The sequence below is a fragment of the Emys orbicularis genome, chromosome 4 (genome assembly GCF_028017835.1).
Source record: "Emys orbicularis isolate rEmyOrb1 chromosome 4, rEmyOrb1.hap1, whole genome shotgun sequence".
Classification (NCBI taxonomy): domain Eukaryota; kingdom Metazoa; phylum Chordata; order Testudines; family Emydidae; genus Emys; species Emys orbicularis.
Genome location: NC_088686.1, coordinates 112,631,001 through 112,651,026, shown reverse-complemented (window position 1 = coordinate 112,651,026; position 20,026 = coordinate 112,631,001). Strand labels below are relative to the sequence as shown.

The following is a 20,026-nucleotide window of genomic DNA, read 5'->3' as shown; positions in this document are numbered from 1 at the left end:
GGCTCTCTCTGCCGCTTTTATTCCTGCTGTCACTTTCTCCTGGGTGCCTTAGGGTGAGAAGCAGTGGGTTTGCTTGGACTTTTTACAATGTTTATTGGCTGTTAAAGCTAGGGAATCCAGAAGGGGAAGGGAGCATATCAAAGCTTTTGAGCAAACTGGAAAAAGTGGCACCATGCTAAGAAGGGAAGAGGTAAGCGATTCCTTCGCCTACCACCAATATGAACAGAAAATTAACTCCATGAAAAGCCAACAAGTGATCACTGTAAGTCACGGGTTCTTAGAATCTGGAGCAGAAACAGTGCAGACAAGACTTGGACATTTCATTTTTTTCTTGCCATGCTTCACATGTGACATCCATGCTGAAGGAACATCACAGAACCTACATCAGGCTATTCACTGGGGAAAGAACAGTGGGTATCATGGCAGGCAGGCAAACTGGGTTCCAATCCTGGTTCTGCCACAGATACTTGCATGACCTTGGACATGTCACTTAGGGCCAGATTGTCAGGCCTTAACCTCCCCGAGGCATGTGCACATACTTACACCTGCATTTCACAAGCACAGTCACCTGTGTCTATACTAACAACTGCATACACAGAGCAGTGGAATTATCAGGGGTTTGCACCTGCAGTGTATTGTACATATGGGGGTGGGGTGTTGCTCACAGCACCCATGTGTGTATTTTTGGGCCACCTGCAGGTGAAGACCAGGCAGCAGATCACCTGAAAACAATGTATCCCTTACTGTGTCTGCCTCAGTTTCCCCATCTCTAGAGCAGGGATTGTATGATACCAAGTAATATACATGGCTTTTCTGCAGCGACTACTTCCTGCATCCCAGAACCATGTACTGTATCTTGTTTGGGCGGAGGGGTGGGTGTCAGATTTCTCACGGGCATTAGTGTTCTACATCTTTTCAATTTTGTTTGCTGTCTGGAAATTGTATAAATCCAGAGAGCATAAACTATTTAAAATAATATTTCCAGAGTCCTGTAAGAGGAGTTAGAAATAGCATGAAGGCAGGCATTCGGTATTATCACTTATATGAAACCCGAGCATGTTAAGGAGTGTCATACTAGTACAAAGTGTTCCTTTGGGACTTTTTTAAATAGATTCAGTCCCTCCCCCCACCCCACCCCACCGCTTTGGCACCTGTTAATGAGACGGTGATTGACTGACTGTTCCCGATGAGCATGTGGGAAAGGAAGCTTTTCTAAACTGTAGACATAGGAAATACACACACACACACACACACACACACACACACACACACACCACTGCCCCAAGGTCAACCTATAGGTCAGCCTTGTTGCACAGGCAGCTACTCCTATGGTAAATGATGTATTCGTCAGAGGGCCTGTGCAGAACTCAGATACAGCACTGTACAAACAGTTCTGTGAAGGAGGGTTCCTAGAAAGCCTGGCCATAGGCCATAAATAGCCTGCTTTTTTCCTTGAATTTGTAGGCTCATTTCCCTCTAGTTTCCAATGGGAGCAGAACAAGGGATCTGTTACAGTTCCCCTCTATGGCAGACTTGTCCCCACCAGGGTGCTCTACTGTGGGGAGTGTGACAAAGTTCCTCCTCTATCTTGGTGGGTTCTGCGCTTATTGGCGGATTTTCTTGCCTCAGAGATTCACCGTGTGGGCTGGGGAACAGCCCAGAGACCTTCCCCTCTGAGAGAACCCACAGTCCAGGTCAATTGGGAGATTTGGGGGGGAACCTGGGCCTGCCCTCTACTCCGGGTTCCAGCCCAGGGCCCTGTGGACTGCAGCTGTCTATAGTGCCTCCTGTAACAGCTGCATGACAGCTACAACTCCCTGGGCTACTTCCCCATGGCCTCCTCCAAACACCTTCCTCCTGGTGTCTGATAACGCTTGTGCTCCTCAGTCCTCCAGCAGCACACCCTCTCACTCTCAGCTCCTTGCACCTCTTGCTCCCAGCTCCTCACACTTGCACCACAAACTGAAGTGAGCTCCTTTTTAAAGCCCAGGTGCCCTGATTAGCCTGCCTTAATTGATTCTAGCAGCTTCTTCTTAATTGGCTCCAGGTGTCCTAATTAGCCTGCCTGCCTTAACTGGTTCTAGCAGGTTCCTGATTACTCTAGTGCAGCCCCTGCTCTGGTCACTCAGGGAACAGAAAACTACTCACCCAGTGACCAGTATATTTGCCCTCTACCAGACTCCTGTACCCCACTGGTCTGGGTCTGTCACAGGAGACAGACAAATCCTGCCTCAATTTCTCCTACAGTCCCTGGGGCTGACTGAGTTTCCTTATCTTCTCTACCACCAATCAAACTGACTGTCACCTCCTTGGCCAAGGACAGGAACATTACCAACCCAATTCTAGCCCTGCTTCTGGGCATAATTTTTTTAGTATAAATGCAACTATCAGCAGATCCTTCAGATTATGATGATTCTCAAAACCACAATGTAAAACAGATTAAAATGTAGCAGTTATCCAGCTGCACTCCAGGTACTGTCTTCAGGCCACCCACCAGAGAGTCAAACAGTCCCACTTCAATTCCTCTGCCCCTCTTCCAGGGCCTCTACACCCCTGAAAGTTCTCCCGGCTGCTCCAACTCCTCTCCCACAGCCCGAACCTTAGAGCTTCTGCAAGAGGGCGCTCTGCAGTGTTCTGCTCCTGAGGCCCCATCGCTGACAAGTCCTACCCCTACTCATGGGAACCCCCTTCCTGAATCAACCCTCTTGTTCCTGGGCTCAGCCTGCACGGTCTGAGCTGGTTCTTCCCCCTTACTGAGGGGCACAAGCCTTCTCCTCACCAGGGATTCCCTGCTCTGGCCAGCTCTCTCCAATGACTCCTATCCATAGCACTCTCTCCCAGTAGTGCACCAGTTCTCTCTTTACACTAGTTTCTCCTCCCCACAGCAGCTCCTGACTATGGCTCTCACACAACTCTCACCAGCTCTCTGCTGCTCTTTCCTGTTGCCTGGGTCATTACAGAGGCCAGGTGCCCTGTATCAGACCCCATCAATCTAGTCACAGGTGACTTGAACCTATTCTCTCAAAGGGGCCGGTTACCCTTCGACACCCCCATTTTGCAGGTGAGTGGCTAAAGCCATGAGATGAAGGAACACATTTTCATGGAGCTCAGCCCCTGCAATCAAGGCCAGATATTCAAAAGGGCTCAGCACGTTGGAGGCCGAGCCCTTTCGGAACATCTGGCCCAGACTATAGGTGCCAAGTACTAGGAGGTCTGGCTTCATGTGACCTGCCTAAAGACACAGGGTATGGCAGAGCTGACAACTGGACTTCCATCTCCTGGGTCCCAGGGCAGTGCTTCAGCCACAAGGCCAGCCTTCTTCTCTAATAAATAGGTATTATGTACAGGTTATTTTAATTGTTTCAGTCTGAGTAAAGAGCCACTGGCCACAATTTATTCATAAAAAAGGACCAAACCCAGAAGGAGGCTTTAGGAGACCAGGAGGAATGGCCATCAGCTGTAGTCCAGTTTCCTATTAGGAGATAAACCTCAACTAGAAATAGGTCTGTCCCCTCTCCCTGCCCCACCAAAGAGCGAGGATAAAAATAGATTTAAGCCACCTTGGGTTTTGCCTCAGCTCTCACAAGTCAATCATCCCACATGTTGCCACCTCCCACCCTGCATACACACAGTAGTCCATATGTAAGCATAGCTGTTTGCCTTGCATAGACAGAACTCAGCAGGCAACTCTGCCACAGTGCAAGGCGGTAGAGATCGGCCATTAAGGGCCAACAGGAATTCAGTTGTGTTTTTTCAGCTAAACAGACTTGGGAGAGCTAGTGGGAGCAGGTGGGTGAACTGTACAAACTGCTATTCTTTGTTACGTTTAAACCTTTACATCTAAACCTTTAGATTAGAGTCCAAGGCATTGCACAGCAATAGTAAGCCATGTGGACAGCAGTCTGACTCACGACTGCCTTTGTATCAGGCATTGAAATACTTGCCCTATGCCAAGCCACGTATAAAAGGGAGCTGCTACGGAGCAGGGGGGCAGAGAAGATCTTAGCTCAGACTGGTAGCCAGGATCATTCTGCTTTGTTGCTATTGGGATTAAAGCAGTTACACCAGCCTGGATCATCTTTTCTTTCATCATAAGATAATTCCCTTATGTAAGTTAATACGGTGATCAGCAATGCAGCATTAGAGAGATGCTGGCATGGTAAAACAAAGCACAAAAAGGGGAGGTTTTAAATAAGACTGACCCTCTCTATCCAGACATACTGAAGAGCCAACTTCAGCCCTCTCTCTCCAGGCAACCCTTCAGAATTCAGTGGAACCGCTCTGATGCGGGAACAGAATGAAACTCACTAAGCACAAGGGAAGATTCTGTTCTGACCCCTGCTCCTGGGTTAAGGAGAGATCAGAACTTTCTGCCATGTGGCATCTATAGGATATGTGATCGATCAGGAGCTGCATGCTGAGTGCACTGCAATGTTCATTTTTTTGCTGTCCCTCATACAGCATACATGCTGCAAATGCCAGAAGCGGGAAGACAGGAGACAAACACACACACACCCCTCCAAGAGAGTTAAATGGCCTGATTCTCTACTGCCTTGCACAGGCATAGATGACCACACACAGGGCAAAGTGGGGCTATATTCTCCTCTTGCAGTACAAATCTGGAGCGACTCCACTAAAACCAATGGTGTTGCACCACCAGTGTAACATTGAATGAAAAGAGAAACTAGTCCAATGAGTGTCAGGTGCAAGTAAAATGCTACCACTCAAACTCACTAGTGGGTGACACCACTTCACATGGGGTTAAGTGACTACCCAAGGTTGGAGGCAGTGAAGAATCAGGTGCTCAGCTGACAGGTCTGCAGGACAAGCCAATATCAGCACAGTGAAAGCTGGTGTCCTGGTACAATTGTGTCACACTGGTGCACCTCCACTACAGGAGAGATCTGCTACATCAGGGTAGGCAACCTATAGCACATGTGCCAAAGGGGGCACGCGAGCTGATTTTCAGTGGCACTCACATTGCCTGGGTCCTGGCCACCGGTCCGGGGGGCTCTGCATTTTAATTTAATTTTAAATGAAGCTTCTTAAACATTAAAAACCTTATTTACTTTACATACAACAATAGTTTAGTTATATATTATAGACTTCTAGAAAGAGACCTAAAAAATGTATCACTGGCACGCAAAACCTTAAATCAGAGTGAATAAATGAAGACTCGGCACACCACTTCTGAAAGGTTGCCGACCCCTGGGCTACATGCTCTCGCCCCAAGGTATAGCTGCAATAGGGTTATGACACAGAGGAGCCTTACTTTGGGAGAAAGAGCCTAACACACACAAAAAAGCTGAGCCCAGCTCCTCAACTGGTGTAAGTCAGCCGAGCTGCATGGATTTACATAGCTGGGTGTCTGCCCTGTAGCATTGGTGCGGCTGTTCGAGAAGCTGCAGTGAAAGCAGACAGCCTTTCTGCAAGAACTCTGTACTTCCATTTCAAGGCAGGAGAGATGCAAAGCAGCAGCAGTCAGTCTGTGCCCATTTTCAGGGGTAGAAGGTAGCACAGAAAAATTCACTGAGTACTGGACAGATTTGATGCAGCCTTAAAACCCCAGGGGAAGCAGAACTACCATACACAGCACATCCCCACCTCCACGCCTGCAGAGCTCTGCAGGCAATCTGCCTTGGAAAGCAGCAAGGACAAAGGTCATTTCTGCACTAGTCAGCTGATGAGAATCAGCCCTTATCACCTCGGTTTTTCCTGTCACTCACTCAGACTGGAGAAAGCCAGACTGCTTCTGTTGAGATCTGGGCCTGTACTGCCTGGGTCTGGGGAGTTAACAACAACTAGCCCATGGGGGATGAGCATGAACACAGGAGTCATGCTGGCTGTGTCCGATTACCAAGCAAGTTACTTTCCTTGCCATTCTTCCTCCTACCCCACCCAGGCCCACATGGTCATGGTTTAAAATATATCTACCCCAGGGACTACCGGCCTAACCCAAATCCCATTGAATGTAGAGAAAAGATTCCCATTCCCCAGATAGGAAGGATGGACTTGTGCCTAAAGCACTGAACTAGGCCTGAGAAGACTTGTGTTCGATTCCTAGCTCTGCTACAGACTCCTCTTGTGAGCTCAGGAGAGTCAATCTCGCTGTGCCTCAATAAAAAGGGGCTAGTAATACTTCTTGTGTCTGAATTGTCTCGTTAGGCTGTAATTTCTTTAGCACAGAGACTCATCTCTTAATATGTGCATGTACAGAGGTCTCCTTTTGCTAGAGCCTCCCAACCAAGATCAGCATCTACCACAATAAGAATAATAGACTTCAAGAGCTTGCACCAATTCTCATTAATTAACACTGCACCAGGACCACCACACAGAAGACAGTATTCTTCAGATAACTACATGTCTGAAGGAGACAAGGGGGTTACAGTTTTCATACACACTAAGAATACACGATCTGCATCATTTATCTTTGGGATAAAAGACAGCAAAGAGCACAGAAAATTAGTGTGCGTGTGTGTACGTACACACACACACACACACACACGCTTATAGCCTCATGAAAATACAGGGCCCTTAAGGAGCAGTGTGCACAGAATGTGCTTGGAGCCTAACACAAGAGATCAGCTTTTCCAGTTGGCACTATATGCCAGCCACCTTATGTTATGCAAAGCCCCTGCCTCTGTGCCTGTTATGGCCCCAATTGCTATGTCCTCTTTGCCCTTCTATCATGTGGATATACATTAAGAGCAATCTTACACCAGCCAACTTTTCTCCAGCGGCATTAGGTCATTTGGGGCAAACTGACAGCAATTAAGTCATAATGAGAAATTTTGCTCTGAGTCACCCTTGGAGGAGACCAGGGACACATTTAGCTTTGTGAGGAATCCCTTTCCATATGGAATTTACTTATGGAGGTGGGGGGAGGAAGGGCTGAAAGGTTAGCAGATTCTCTTGGGGTCCTGATACTACAATACCCAAAGATGAAGGTAAGATTATAACCATGGCCCACAAGTTGCTGATTCTTGGGCACAAAAATGACTGATGTTTCTAACCAACTGAGATCTGAGCGTACTGGTCACAAAGCATAGCATGCAGCCCCGTTTAAGAGCAAACTCTCTGCTCCTCCTACAAGGCTGTTAAACAGGATAGAAACCGGAGGAGTCATGAGACAGCAGAGAGTCTAGTGAGATCTGCCAGGCAGAGCAGAACCCTCACAGAGCTAAGAATGTGCCTGGAATTGGCTTCTCTGTACCTGCATGTATTTTAGGAGACGTAGGGCTGGTCAACATGGGAGAGTAGAACTATACTGGTAGCTCTTCCACGCACTTTTATTTCAGAATAAGAGCGTCAGCACAGGGAGTTATACTAGTTTAACTATTGTGGTTTAAAATTCACACCCTACCATATGCCAGCATAACCTTCCTGTGTAGCCAAGCCCTAAATAAGCTGCATCCAGGGACCCCACTAAGAGGTGAATTGGGGCATGTCATGTTGGCCTTGCTTTGGGGATTGTTGAAGGGCTCACCCAATCATTACAATCTTTCATCAATTTCTGCCTACTCCTCAACCACGATAATTGGCAGGGGAGAAAGTCTCCAAGACATTGCACCAGGCTAAAGCTCCAAATGGTGCTGCAGCCTTCAAATCCTACCTCCAAACAGGGGTCTTCAAAAACTCCAAGGGACTTTGTGGTGTGAACCCATTTCCCCTTCCGCTTCACAGCAAGGAACAATAATCAAGGTTTCTCACTCAACCCAGGCCCTGGAAAATGGCTGCTTAAAACACATTCACCAGGGCTTTATACACCAGGCACTTGCTAGACTGCAACCATCACGACAGCTACACCTGCACCAGCATAGGCAGGGAAGAGCCACTATTTGTACTGGTGCAGCTCATCCTGGTTCCATCACAGCAGATATGCTCCACAGTAACAACAGTGGGTGTTTGCTCCACTGAACTGGTTGGCCATGGCTGGAATCAAGGCAAACCTCCCAGCATAGATAAGGTCCAAGACTTAAGAGGGGAAAACCACGACTTGGAGAGAGATCTGCATCCGAATCCCTTAACCATGTTGTGAGGAGGCAGAGAGGAATCATCCTCCTGTAATGATCCTCTGCGTCATGAGGATGAGTAATGTAGCTGTAGGCTATGGGAAGTGGCCAGCAGGATGCAATGAGCTAATTATAGAGCTCCTCAGATTGGCCCCCAATACACCAGTCTGCAGTGAAATCCCTACTCTTCCATTCATAGTTTGGGGATCATTCCTTTAAGAGCCTGAAGCTCCTGCAGTCTGATCCTATTGGGATCCAGGAAGTGCTAAAGGACTTCCCCCCTCCTGCAGTCTGATCACAGGTAGTTACAAAGCCCCAGAAGGCTGCACCTGAAATGGAATGGCAACAGACTTCCACCTCCCCCCCAGGCACTGATTAGACCAGGCAAGTTACCTGCCCTAATTAATCCCTGCTGGGATCACATCAATGTCTCTTTGTTTAGGCATTTTAGTTGGAGATCACTTTCCACAGAAACATGTTCCATGCGGCCTGCGCAGTACTGTGAACAGATGTCACAAGTTGTTGGCTGTGCCCACAACCAGTCCTGAACATGATCAGACAGACCTCTTTTTGTTCTTCTGCCCAGGAAATCTGAGTCAGAATCTTCAGGTGCATTTTATTAAGAGATGTCTTGGCAGGCCAGGCCTCAGCATCACACGTAAGCTCTAATCGAGTGGATTAATGCCTCCCTCCCAGGAGCCATCTTAGAAAGGTCACAGGACATTCTAATCACTTTGTGGCCTCTGCCAACAGGCTCAAGCTTACCCTCGAAAGCCACAGAGTAGTTAGTTTCCCCTTCCTAATCTTTTTTGCTATCAGCCAACCCCTTTAATGTACTTGTTACTGCTTGACAAGCCAGACAGCCTGACAAGAGTGCTACAGAGTGACCACTCCTAAATCTCCAGGATTCTGGGAGATCCTAGGCTAGGCTACAGTCCAGCTCCCCTTCCTTCTGTGCCACCAGGCACACTTAGAAACTGAAGGAGTGAGGGAGCCAAAGGGTTGAATTGGGTAACAGAAGTGGGCAAGTTTAGAGGCTATGAAGAAAAGCCACCAGTGAGAGAGGATGCCAGCAGGCTCAGCATTAAGGCATCAGCTGTATTTTGCCTGGGGAGCAGCACACACATAATGCCACCCACGGTCTTTGCTCCATTCTTGTGAGCTGAGAGGGTGCTGAAACTCCCAAAGATAGTGCTCTTTGACAGCAGGATTCTTGTCAGTTTCCAAACCCTGCAAGCTCATGTGAACAGAGGGCCTGATTCTCCACTGCTTTGCCACTTGCATGGTCCCTTACTGCGGTATGGGGCTTGTGCAATATGCAACTACATCAGAAGGCTTCACTCACTCATGCTGGTCAGGTATATTACACCCACTTTGCACGTGTGGAAACGACAGAAGACGCAAGGCATCAAGAGAGTCGGGCCCAGATAGTCTGGGCTGAGTGGAGAGGGAGTGTGAGGCAAGAGCCCAACCACAATCATCTGCAAACCCAGTGCTTTGGAAGTTAATGTGGTTGAGTCACCCAATTTACAGGAAGTGGTCCAACTGGCTACTGGACAAACAGACAGACACATACAGCTCACAAGCCTTAAGTTTTCAGACTCAGAAGAGATTTTTGGGGAAAAAGGACTGATTCAGTCTGGAGGAGCCCAGTCTTGACATAATTCTTTGAAAGGTCAATGAAATAGAATTACCATTTCTCTTCAGATAAAATGCTAACCTGAGATGCATTAGCAGTGGCTGATGGCAAACAAACAAAAGAAAAGAGACTTTCCATATTATAAGCAGGCCTCACAGGATCTTAAAAGGATTTCTCTAGAGGTGAGAGAGTAATCATGATCAATCATTATTGCTGTCATCTTTTTCCAGCTGGGGAGACTAGTGAGGGTGAAACAAGTGCAGGGACCTGTGGAACCAGGGTGGAAAGGGAACTGTCAGTTTGCAAGCCAAGGACATTTGTCAACTGACAGATTTGACAGCATGCAGATGGTGCTTGTGTGGATGCATCATACCATCTTAATTTAAGACTCAGGGCTTCACCTCTACTGATTCTGGAGTATGTTCTACTGATCGGGGGGGGGGGGGGGACCCACCACACACAACCAATGGAGTATTTTCATGTAAATGCAAGGAGGCAGTTCTTCCAAACAAGGCCATAGCAGCTAATTAAAGTTTGTGGGGCCCCTTTAAGTGTGTTTGTGAGGCACCATGCACAATTGCAGATTTCCACACAAGTTCTTCCCAGTATCTCAAGAAGCCATCCACATGCCACAACTATGCAGTTTATACCTGGGATGGGGATCTCCTTTTCATGCGGAAACAGCTTCAGGCTGTCCCATGTCCCTCCCTCTTTCCATGATTGCACAGAAAGTCAGACTATTGCCTCCCACTCTACACTTCACCAGCCAGACATCAGCTAATGTAAGATGGGGTCACTCTGATTTCAGAGCAGCTCTGCCTATTTATATTAATGGAGGATTTGGTCCAACATTTTCCATACACAGTAACCTCTGCTGTCTGTTGATAAGCCATTGTGTGTACACTCTATGAACAAACTCCCTAGGTGTCCTTTTTAGCAAGGGGTTATTGTTCATTGACCTCAGTGAACCTCAACAGAAAGAAGAAAAATGTGCTGCCCCCACAAAGGTCTCTGGTGTTGAGCAGTGTTCTTTCTTGTGGTCACATGACAGCTTGTTGTGTTATCACCTGAGAGCATATACCTGAACATCAAATAGCCATTGCCTAGTCCCAGATCAAGGCTGGGACAAAAGGTCTTAACTATGACACCAATAAAACCTTCGTATAGCCTCTAACCTAAGGACAACCTCTTAAAGAATGTCATGAGCAAACAATATTATCCTACTCATAAATCTGTGGCCTCCTCTATGTTGGCTCACAGCCGTGTGTGCAGGATTCTCATTACTGGTGATGTCCTTACATGCTTTATGGCATTTGCTGATAGTGTCACAGCTGATTTATGCTTCAGGTGAATCATTGAGGCTCCCACTGATAACGTGTTTTCATGGTAGCCAGGTGTATACAATAAATCCACCTCCTCCTTGAAAAAGTGGCTGATTTAGCAGAGCCAATCTGCATTTATTTATGCTACTCTACAGGAGAGAGCAGTTGCATGTTACAGGAATACCAGAGATGGTTACATGTCCATGGACATTATAGGTTACATAAGCCAGAAGGGATGATCTGCTGGTCTAAGCATCAGGTTTAAAATGCCATGGTTCTCTAGAACCACAGGTTTAAATTCCAGAAGAGTTGATATCAACAGTCATCCCTCTAAAGCAGATCTATCAACTATGCTATGGGAATATTGGAGATGGTAATAGATCACTCAAAGGGGGTCAGGAGAGATTTTACTGCAGAGTAGAGAAGGTCCCCAGTTCAATGAGTCCATAGCACTAAGAACAGAGTTCTGCCCTAGAGTTCATCTCCAAGTTTGCCCCATCTCACTTCCCCACTGTTTAAAAACAGCTGCTTTCTCCTCTCTGACCCAGACATGGCTACATTTTAAAAGTGGTTCATTCTACCTACAGCTATTTGCGTATTGCAATGCCTTGAAATTGTTTGGGACTCTACAAGTATTTATCTATATTCAAGTTCACTTTAAGAGGATTCTAATGTAGAATGTGCTCCACACCAAGTGCACAGGCATTGTACCGTTGTAGGACACTGCCTTATGTACTTCAAATGTAGGCCATATGCTACCATTGCAGCTACCCTCTGGGAAGAATCCAAAATCCTCAATCCACTGTGATACCCACAGAGGGTAAACTGCCTAACAATAGCTAGGGGAGGGTCCATTTGTGATTTATTAATATCTCTTGTTCACCTACATTATTTCTAAGTAAGAGCCCAAACAGAGCTAATATACACAACTGTGTTCCTTCCACTATCACCCTTGTCTTTGCCTCGTGTTCCTCACTCACCTGTGGCATCTTGCCCCTGTTTAAAGTAACAGTTCTTTGGTCAGGGACTCTGTTCCATGTTTGTACAGCACCCACCACACTGAGGCCCTGATCTTGACTGGTGCTCAACCAGAATACAAATAAATTGCTCCGAATTCAGGAATGATGGGGAATCAACCCAGTGACAAGCTGGAGGCAATCGGAGATCATGATAGTTACATGCTGCAGGGACCAAGTGCCGACTGGGAAGATGTTGCTACTAACAGAAGCCTTACTGTAGGGGACTTGGGGCTTTGACTCAAAGCCCAGTGAAGCTGACAGGAGGAGTCTTTCCACTGACTTTGATCAGGACTTTGGAGACAGAAATGAAATCAGGTAAAATGCTCTAACATACAAAAGAACCTCACCCCATTTAACATGGCATGATGGGGTCCAGTTGAATTCAGAGGCAAGGCACAGATGCATCATAGCCTCAGTCATATCTGCAGGCAAACAAACAGGGCTTCTCTGAAGTGCCCCCCTGCTTGTCATCAATCAAAAGAAACAAAGATACTTTAGTGTTCTAATTTGAAGACCAGAGGGCACCACAGGACAGTTGCCACAATTAGCATTAGAACCCTGAGCAACCGATCCCCTGCAGCACCTGCTACCACCCAGCTTCCTGCATTTGTCATGCAGCCACTGATAGCTTTTCCTGGAACAAGCTGTTTTGCTGACAAGTGCAGGAATCTGCAACCTTTGTGTCCTCTCCCATTAGTGATTCAGTCCACGCACTCCCCAAGCCTAACCCCTGAACTACAGTCTAGAGTTCAGAGTCAAGTGTTTACAACAGGGATGAGGTGCAGGGACTGTTGGACATGCCTCATCCGGGCACCAAGGCCACTTTTACTTTCAGTGGCAAACCAGAATCAGCCACCTTGCATTCTGTTGACTCTTCTGTCCTCCCATTAACAGAAAATGACAGGTGCCAGCTACCTACAGAGCTCCACACACAGCTACAGAAATAGACTGGAGATGCCAAGTTCAGATCAGATTTCAAACCACCCTACAGAACACAGAAGGGTTTGGATCTAGGTACTGAATCCTCTGCAGGCATAAATCAACTTGGCTTCATGGACTTGTGTTGATTCACACCAGCTGAGCATCCGGTTTTAGGCTTGTCTCTCCTCAGCACTTATTCCCCAATACCCCCCAGGATATAGGCAAATAAATATTATTAATCCTAGTTTATAGAAGTCCCTGATTGTGAATTCTTTGGGGGCAGGGACTGTGTGCGGACAGCACCTGGCATACTGTAGGTGCTACCGGAATACAAACAGTAGTAATAGAGATAGACAGGATAAGTGACTTGCTTGAGGCTACGAAGGGAATCTGTGTCCGAGCCAGAAGCAGTACTCAGGAGTTCCTGGCACCCAGTCTCTTGTTTACACAAGTTCTCCCACAGAACAGGGTGGCAATGGGATTCTCCGATTAGAAACTAAGGTTATGTCTACCCTACAGCCTATGTCGGCATAATTTATAAACCACTCCCCTGAGTGACATAAGTTACACCGACATTAAGAGCTTGTGTGCACAGCGCTATGTCGGCAGGAGAGCTTCTCCAGCTGATATAGCTTCTGCCGCTTGTGGAGGTGGGAGGAGGTGTTATGCCCATGGGAGAGCTCTCTCCCATCAGCATAGAGCATCTTCACCTCACGCACTGCAGCGGCAGAGCTATATTGGCACAATTGTGCCGCTGCAGCACTGTACATATAGACATGGCCTAATTGTTCTGCCATTGAACAAAGTTGTGGCTGACAGAGAAGCAGCTGCATCAAGGGAGTCCCTGTCAGTGGCAGCTCTCTCTAGACTGATTCCTCCATGGGAAGTGATAGATTAAAGAAGTCCTACCCCCTTCACCAGAGCAACTGGCACAACGAGCAAGGCTACAGTCCCAGACTGCAGTTTGGATGGCCCATATACTCCCCACCCAAGGTACATTCTGGCAAACTCCCAACAAATAAGTGGTTAAGATCCCATAGGGTGCAATTATATCTAGGCTGGTCATCACTGTGGAAGTAGTCATTTGAGAGAAAACCAGTTACAGTCTATAGCAGTGGTTCTCAACCAGGGGTACAAAGTCAGTACAAACTAAAATTTCACACAGACAATGACTTGTTTATATGCTCTATACATGGACATGTAAGTACAATATTTATATTCCAATTTATTTATTTTATAATTCTATGGTAAAAATGAGAAAGTCAGTCTTTTTCAGTAATACCATGCTGTCACACTTTTGTATTTTGAGGTCTGATTTTGTAAGCAAGTAGTTTTTAAGTGAGGTGTAACTTGGGGGTATGCAAAACAAATCAGACTCCTGAAAGGGTACAGTAGTCTGGAAAGGCTGAGAGCCACTGGCCTTTAGGTCCCCAATGTAGGTAAAACATGGTTTGGTCTTGCCACATAAGTTGACCTGATCCATTGCATGTAGGACCCCCACTCCAAAACCACAGCAGGTCCCACAGAATAGACAGAATCTTTTAAAAGGCCTCACATCCAGGGTTCAAGGGAGATGAGAGGACGACAAACGGCGAGTATAACCACTTATTATTGTGCCCAGCTTTAGAGTGGGCTAGTACAGTATAAAGAGGCAGATGCTTGTGAGCCATTGTTAACCCCTTCTTCGCAGCCAAACACAAAACATGCTTGCTATATATATATATATATATATATATATATATATTTATTTTATATATACACACACACACCTCAGTTTAGTTACACATAACATTTTTTAATCCATTATATTGCTGCATATTGCACATGGGGGCATTTCTTAGCTATACAGGTCTGGCAGTCCAGTCCACCAAGTGACTAAAGTTTCCTGGACATTTCATCTATGATAAATGAAGGGGGGGGGGGGGAGGAGAAGAGAGACACCCAGCCAGCCAGTTAGCTGTTCTCTGCTTGCTTTACCTGTAAAGGGTTAAAAAAGTCCCCCAGGTAAAGGAAACTGAGTGGGCACCTGGCCAAAAGAGCCAATGGGAAGGCTAGAACTTTTAAAAATGGGGAAAAAACAACAAAATAAATAAAAAAAACCCACAACTTCCCCTTTGTGTCTGTTTTTCTCCAGGAAAGAGGGGAACAGGGAGCAGTTATGCTATGAGAGGCTTTAAGCCAGGTATGATCATAAATCAGATCATACCTAGAACTACTTATTTGGAACTCCCAAATGTGTAAGTAGATCAGGAATGTTTAAAAAGACGCAATTAGGGTTATTTCTGTTTATTTCTTATGGCTAATGGACTCTTCTGTGCTAACCCCAGATGCTTTGGTTTGCTTGTAACCTTTAAGCTGAACCCCCAAGAAAGCTATTTTGGGTGCTTAATTTTTGGAATTGCTCTTTAAAATTTAGCAAAAGCCTAAGTTCCAGATGTATTTTCTAAGAACAGGATTGGATTTTTGGGGTCCTAAGAGGTTTGTGCATAGGTTGTTTAATTAGCTGGCAGCAACAGCTAATTTCCTTTGTTTTCTCTCTCAGCTCTTCCCCGAAAGGGGGTGGGAGAAAGGGCTTGAGGGTACCCCACAGGAAGGAATTCCCAAGTGCGTCTTCCTGGGTTCCAAAACAGGTTTTGCATTTGGGTGGTGGCAGCATTTACCAAGCCAAGGTCAAAGAGAAGCTGTAACCTTGGGAGTTTAATACAATCCTGGAGTGGCAAGCATTAATTTTTAAAATCCTTGTGGGCCCCCACCTCCTGCACTCGAAGTGCCAGAGAGGGGAATCAGCCTTGACAGCATCACTGAACACTTTGTATTATAGGGTCTCATAAGCAGTTCAGGAATGAACAGCCACAAGGCCCCCTATGATCTCACTTAGTTGCTGTCCATGGCATACACAAACAAAACAAAACTTGGTGACCTGTGCAGGAGATATTCTGTAAAGCTACATTTCCTTTTACGTTCCAGAGGAAACATCTAAGCAGAAGGCTGAATACTGCAAAAGAACAGGTTTAGAAAGGTGATTACCCCCTTGTCCCCCTTATTTTCAGCCTCTCTATTTAAAGAGATTTCCCGGTTTCTTGGAGACACAGATAATCAAACTCATTGTCCCCCTTATTTTCAGCCTCTCTATTTAAAGAGATTTCCCGGTTTCTTGGAGACACAGATAATCAAACTCATAAGCACATTATATGCTGCCCCCACTTTTTCTCCAGTCACTTTTCTGCTTCCAGTACAAAGCCATTAAGAACTCATCTGCTGTAAGTTTCCATCCCCAAACGGTGGTAAAAGAGTGACAACGAGCAATGAGTAGGTTTCTTTTAACTACACTGAAGTTACAGAACTTAATCAAAAGCTGAATCTTCGCTTAGCCTGTGCCACTGTGGTCCAACAATGATGCAGATTTATTAAAAAAAAAAAAAAAAAAAAATAGAATGTCATGCTTAATTTCCTGTATTAATTGGCTTTGATCAATCTGCATCACACAGCCATAATTCTAGTCCAGTACAATGAACGCACAGCAGTTCCCACCTAATGTGATAATGTTATAACAAAAGTACCTTTTTAGAACAAAGTCGAATGAAAGTTCCACATTTTATCATTGCATTACAATGTACAAAACAGTTTCATTGCAAGACATGCTCTAAAGCAGGGGTGGGCAAACTACGGCCCGTGGGCTGGATCCAGCCCGCCAGCCGTTTTAATCCGGCCCCCGAGCGCCCGCTGGGGAGCAGGGTCTGGGGCTTTCCCCACTCCGGCGCTCCAGCCCGGGAGCAGGGTTGGGGGCTGCTCTACGCAGCTCCCGGAAGCAGCGGCATGGCCCCCCTCCGGCTCCTACATGTAGGGGCAGCCAGGGGGCTCAACTCTGCATGCTGCCCCCACCCCAAGCACCCCTAACCAGAGCCCTCACCCCCTCCCTCACCCCCAACCCTAATTTTGTGAGCATTCATGGCCCACCATACAATTTCTATTCCCAGATGTGGCCCTCAGGCCAAAAAGTTTGCCCACCCCTGCATTAAAGACTCCCATCAACTACACTATAAATTGACATCCAGTACAGGGCCACCATACTCATTAGGCATCCTTTTATAAGTTTTCATAGGCTATATCAGGCCCATAGTGATCACTAAAACCAGCTTCACTGAAGTCTATCCACATAACCCATATTAGTCTTGTTGTTTATGGATGTGTTTTCACTTTCCATTTCAGATCAAATGTCCCTCTTTGGTTTTAGTCTGTGCTCCTGAATGGTCTTATGTAACAAGAAACAAACTAACCTGAAAGGATATTTTGGAGGGAGAATCGAGGAGAAGTAATTCCTTAGAAGTGGATACATATAATTTAAGAAAAAGAGATCCCATGTGGGCACTCTCTTCTAAAATTGAGTCACTTTTATTCCAGAATAGAGTGTCCACAGGGTGAGCTGTTCCCAAATAGCTTATTCCACAACAGTTATGCCGTTCAATTTCCCCATGAAGAGGAGCCATAAGAGACAGTCAGTCCCCGGTTCAAAGAGCTTCTACCTTAAAAAACAAAACAAAACTGCTTATATGCAGCACAGAATTTACCAGCAAAAGGGATCGCCTGGGGGCAAAATAGTTCCCATATTCAAGTGTATTTTTTGTTCCTGTGATGAACAGAGAGGATCCCTTATCGGCCTTCTCTTGTCCAGTGGATCTCAAACTTTTCCATCCCATGGCCCACCTCCCATCTAGCTAGGATCTAGGGCAGGCTCATGAACGCCCCCTCCTCCGCCACCACACACACCCGTTTATGACACACACGCGCGAGTCACAACCCCAAGTTGACACACACACACCGGCCCTACTTTACATGGGCTGGGAAGGCATAAGGCCGGATCTGCCCTGCACTAGCAGCGGGGACAGGCTATTTGACTTCCCACCACCGCGCACCCCAAAGCTATGAACTCCTCACCCAAGCAGGCTCCAGTGACCAGGGCCGTGGCAGTCAAGGCTCCGGCGGAGGCTCCGTAGATCGTCTTGGCGTTGGCTACCAGGAAGGGGGCATGCTCCTGGAGGCAGCTGGCCACCCCGATGTGGTACACCCCCAAGAACCCACAGCCCGCGAAGGAGATACTCCAGGTGGAGTCCAGAGGGAACATCGCCTCCCCGCCTAGCAGCGTCCCTGGGAAGAGAGAGATGGGGGGGGGCAGAGGGCAGCCGAGGCTCGCCAAGCCCTCAGCGGACAAACGCCCCGCGCCCCGCCTGGGCAATGCGAGCGGAGGACCGGAGCGGGGGGCAAGCCAAGCCGGGCAAGAGCGAGCTAGGGGCAGAAGAAGTTGTGGCACCCCCGATCCGCGTGCGTCGCTCTTCCCGCTCACATTCTACTGGGCTTTGCCGGCCCTGGCCTGGGATAAAGGGGAATGGATGCGCTGCACCTTCCTTCCTTCCTGTGCCGGTCCCTTCCTGCTCTGCTCTCTTCCTTCGCCTGCTCCCCCAGCCGCTGCCTGCACCTGATGAGCAGCAGAGAGGGGAGGGGGACAGTGTTATATCGGGTGCGGGCCTGGCAGGGGAGGAGCTCCGGCTTGTCAGCTGTGGGGCCGGAACAGCCAATCCCACGCCAAATGCAAGGGGCCGGAGGGAGGAGACTCCTGCACCGGCTAATGGCAGCGGGGGTGAGCCTATACCGCCCTTCCGGCGGGTGGGGCCATGCAAAGAGGCTTCTGAGTGGAAAAAAAATCATTGGGAGAGGACTTCCCGCTCGGCACCGGTGCCAGCAGCAGCTGCCGGCTCCGTTCTAAAGGGGCAGCCCGCAAGGGGAGCTGGGCGCGCAGCTGTGGAACGCACATCTGGAATGCACATGTGGCTCGCTGGGGTGCGCTCCGCAGTTATGGCTGCCGGCTGCGGTGGCGTTCGGCCCAGACTGATGACAAGAGAGCGACTCACTGGCCAGAGGAAGTCAAGCTAGGCACCCTAGTGTGTGTGTGTATTGTGATGACGCCTGTGTGATGGGGTGTGTGTGAAGGGGATGAAGGGCTTTGGCCTGGTGCGTAAGTGTTTTTGTGGTGTGTAGAGTTCTGGAGGGGTGGGCGATGGGTTAGGGTTGTGGCATGTTGTGTGTGTATTCTGGGGTGGTTTGTGTATGTGGGAGTAGTAGTTTTGGAGTGGGGGGGGTGTTGTGGGCATACAGGGTTTTGGAGTGGGTGTGTAGTGTGGGGTGAGTTGTGTGTGTATTGTGGAAGTACAGGATAATGCAGTGAGGTGTGTATATTGTGGAGTGGGTTGTTGTGTGTGTTGCTGATGAACAAAGAAACAAATATTTTGTGTGTATGTAGTGTTGCTTTTGCTCTAGGTAGCTGGCCTCCCCTTGTTTACCCCAGCCCCTGTTTTCCTGCACATCATCAGTGAGATGACCACACATGGAAACTTACACATCACCCTCTAAAAGGAGGATCCATATCCTTGGTGTGGCTAATGTCTACATCAGCTGGAGGGGCTATGGGGAGAAGGGAAAGCGGTAGCTGCAGGAGCACAGGTACCAGCTGGAGGCAGAAAAGGGGAGGGAAGCCCAAGACTCCATATTCCACTTCAGGGACTAACAGAGGGGGAAGAGGCTCTGCACAGCACTCCGCAGCACAGGAGGATTGCAGAGGCTTGAACCTCCCCATTCATCCATGGAAATGACACATCAGCTGTGGGAGGCATGAACCACCCCATTCATCTCAATGGGTGCTCTCCCCCATCTCCTATGAGCCTATGCCCTGCCACCTCACTCCCCTGCCTGTGGATTTTAGAGTAACTTTAATATATTAAAATGAGGTCCTTAGTGGGGTGGGGGCTGTATCTGAGGAACCCTTTGACCAAATTTGGACCATAATGTATACCCTGGCTCCTATTGTGCCGTACCAATATTCAAGATAACTGTCCTATGCACATGGATGTTCGAGCATTTTGAAAATTAAAACCTCATTTTGTGGGGGCCATAGATTGGGATCCCCCTTCCACTGGCCCCAAATTTTTACCACAAATCCCAGACTCTGTTGCAATCAGTGCTCACTGGTTTGAGCATTGGCCTGCTAAACCCAGGGTTATGAGTTCAATCCTTGAGGGGGCCATCTGGGGCAAAAGAAACAACTGTCAGGGACAGTACTTG

At 47.6% G+C, this 20,026-nt stretch overlaps 1 protein-coding gene across 1 annotated transcript in view; it reads right to left on the bottom strand.

Moving 5' to 3' along the window:
* PNPLA2 (patatin like phospholipase domain containing 2) overlaps nt 1–18,035 on the bottom strand; it is a 51,006-nt gene extending 32,971 nt beyond the window's left edge. Inside the window, exon 1 of the mRNA XM_065402520.1 lies at nt 17,849–18,035. Coding sequence (XP_065258592.1) covers nt 17,849–18,035 — 187 coding nt within the window. The remainder of the gene's footprint in view (nt 1–17,848) is intronic.
* Between the last annotated feature and the right edge of the window lie 1,991 nt (nt 18,036–20,026).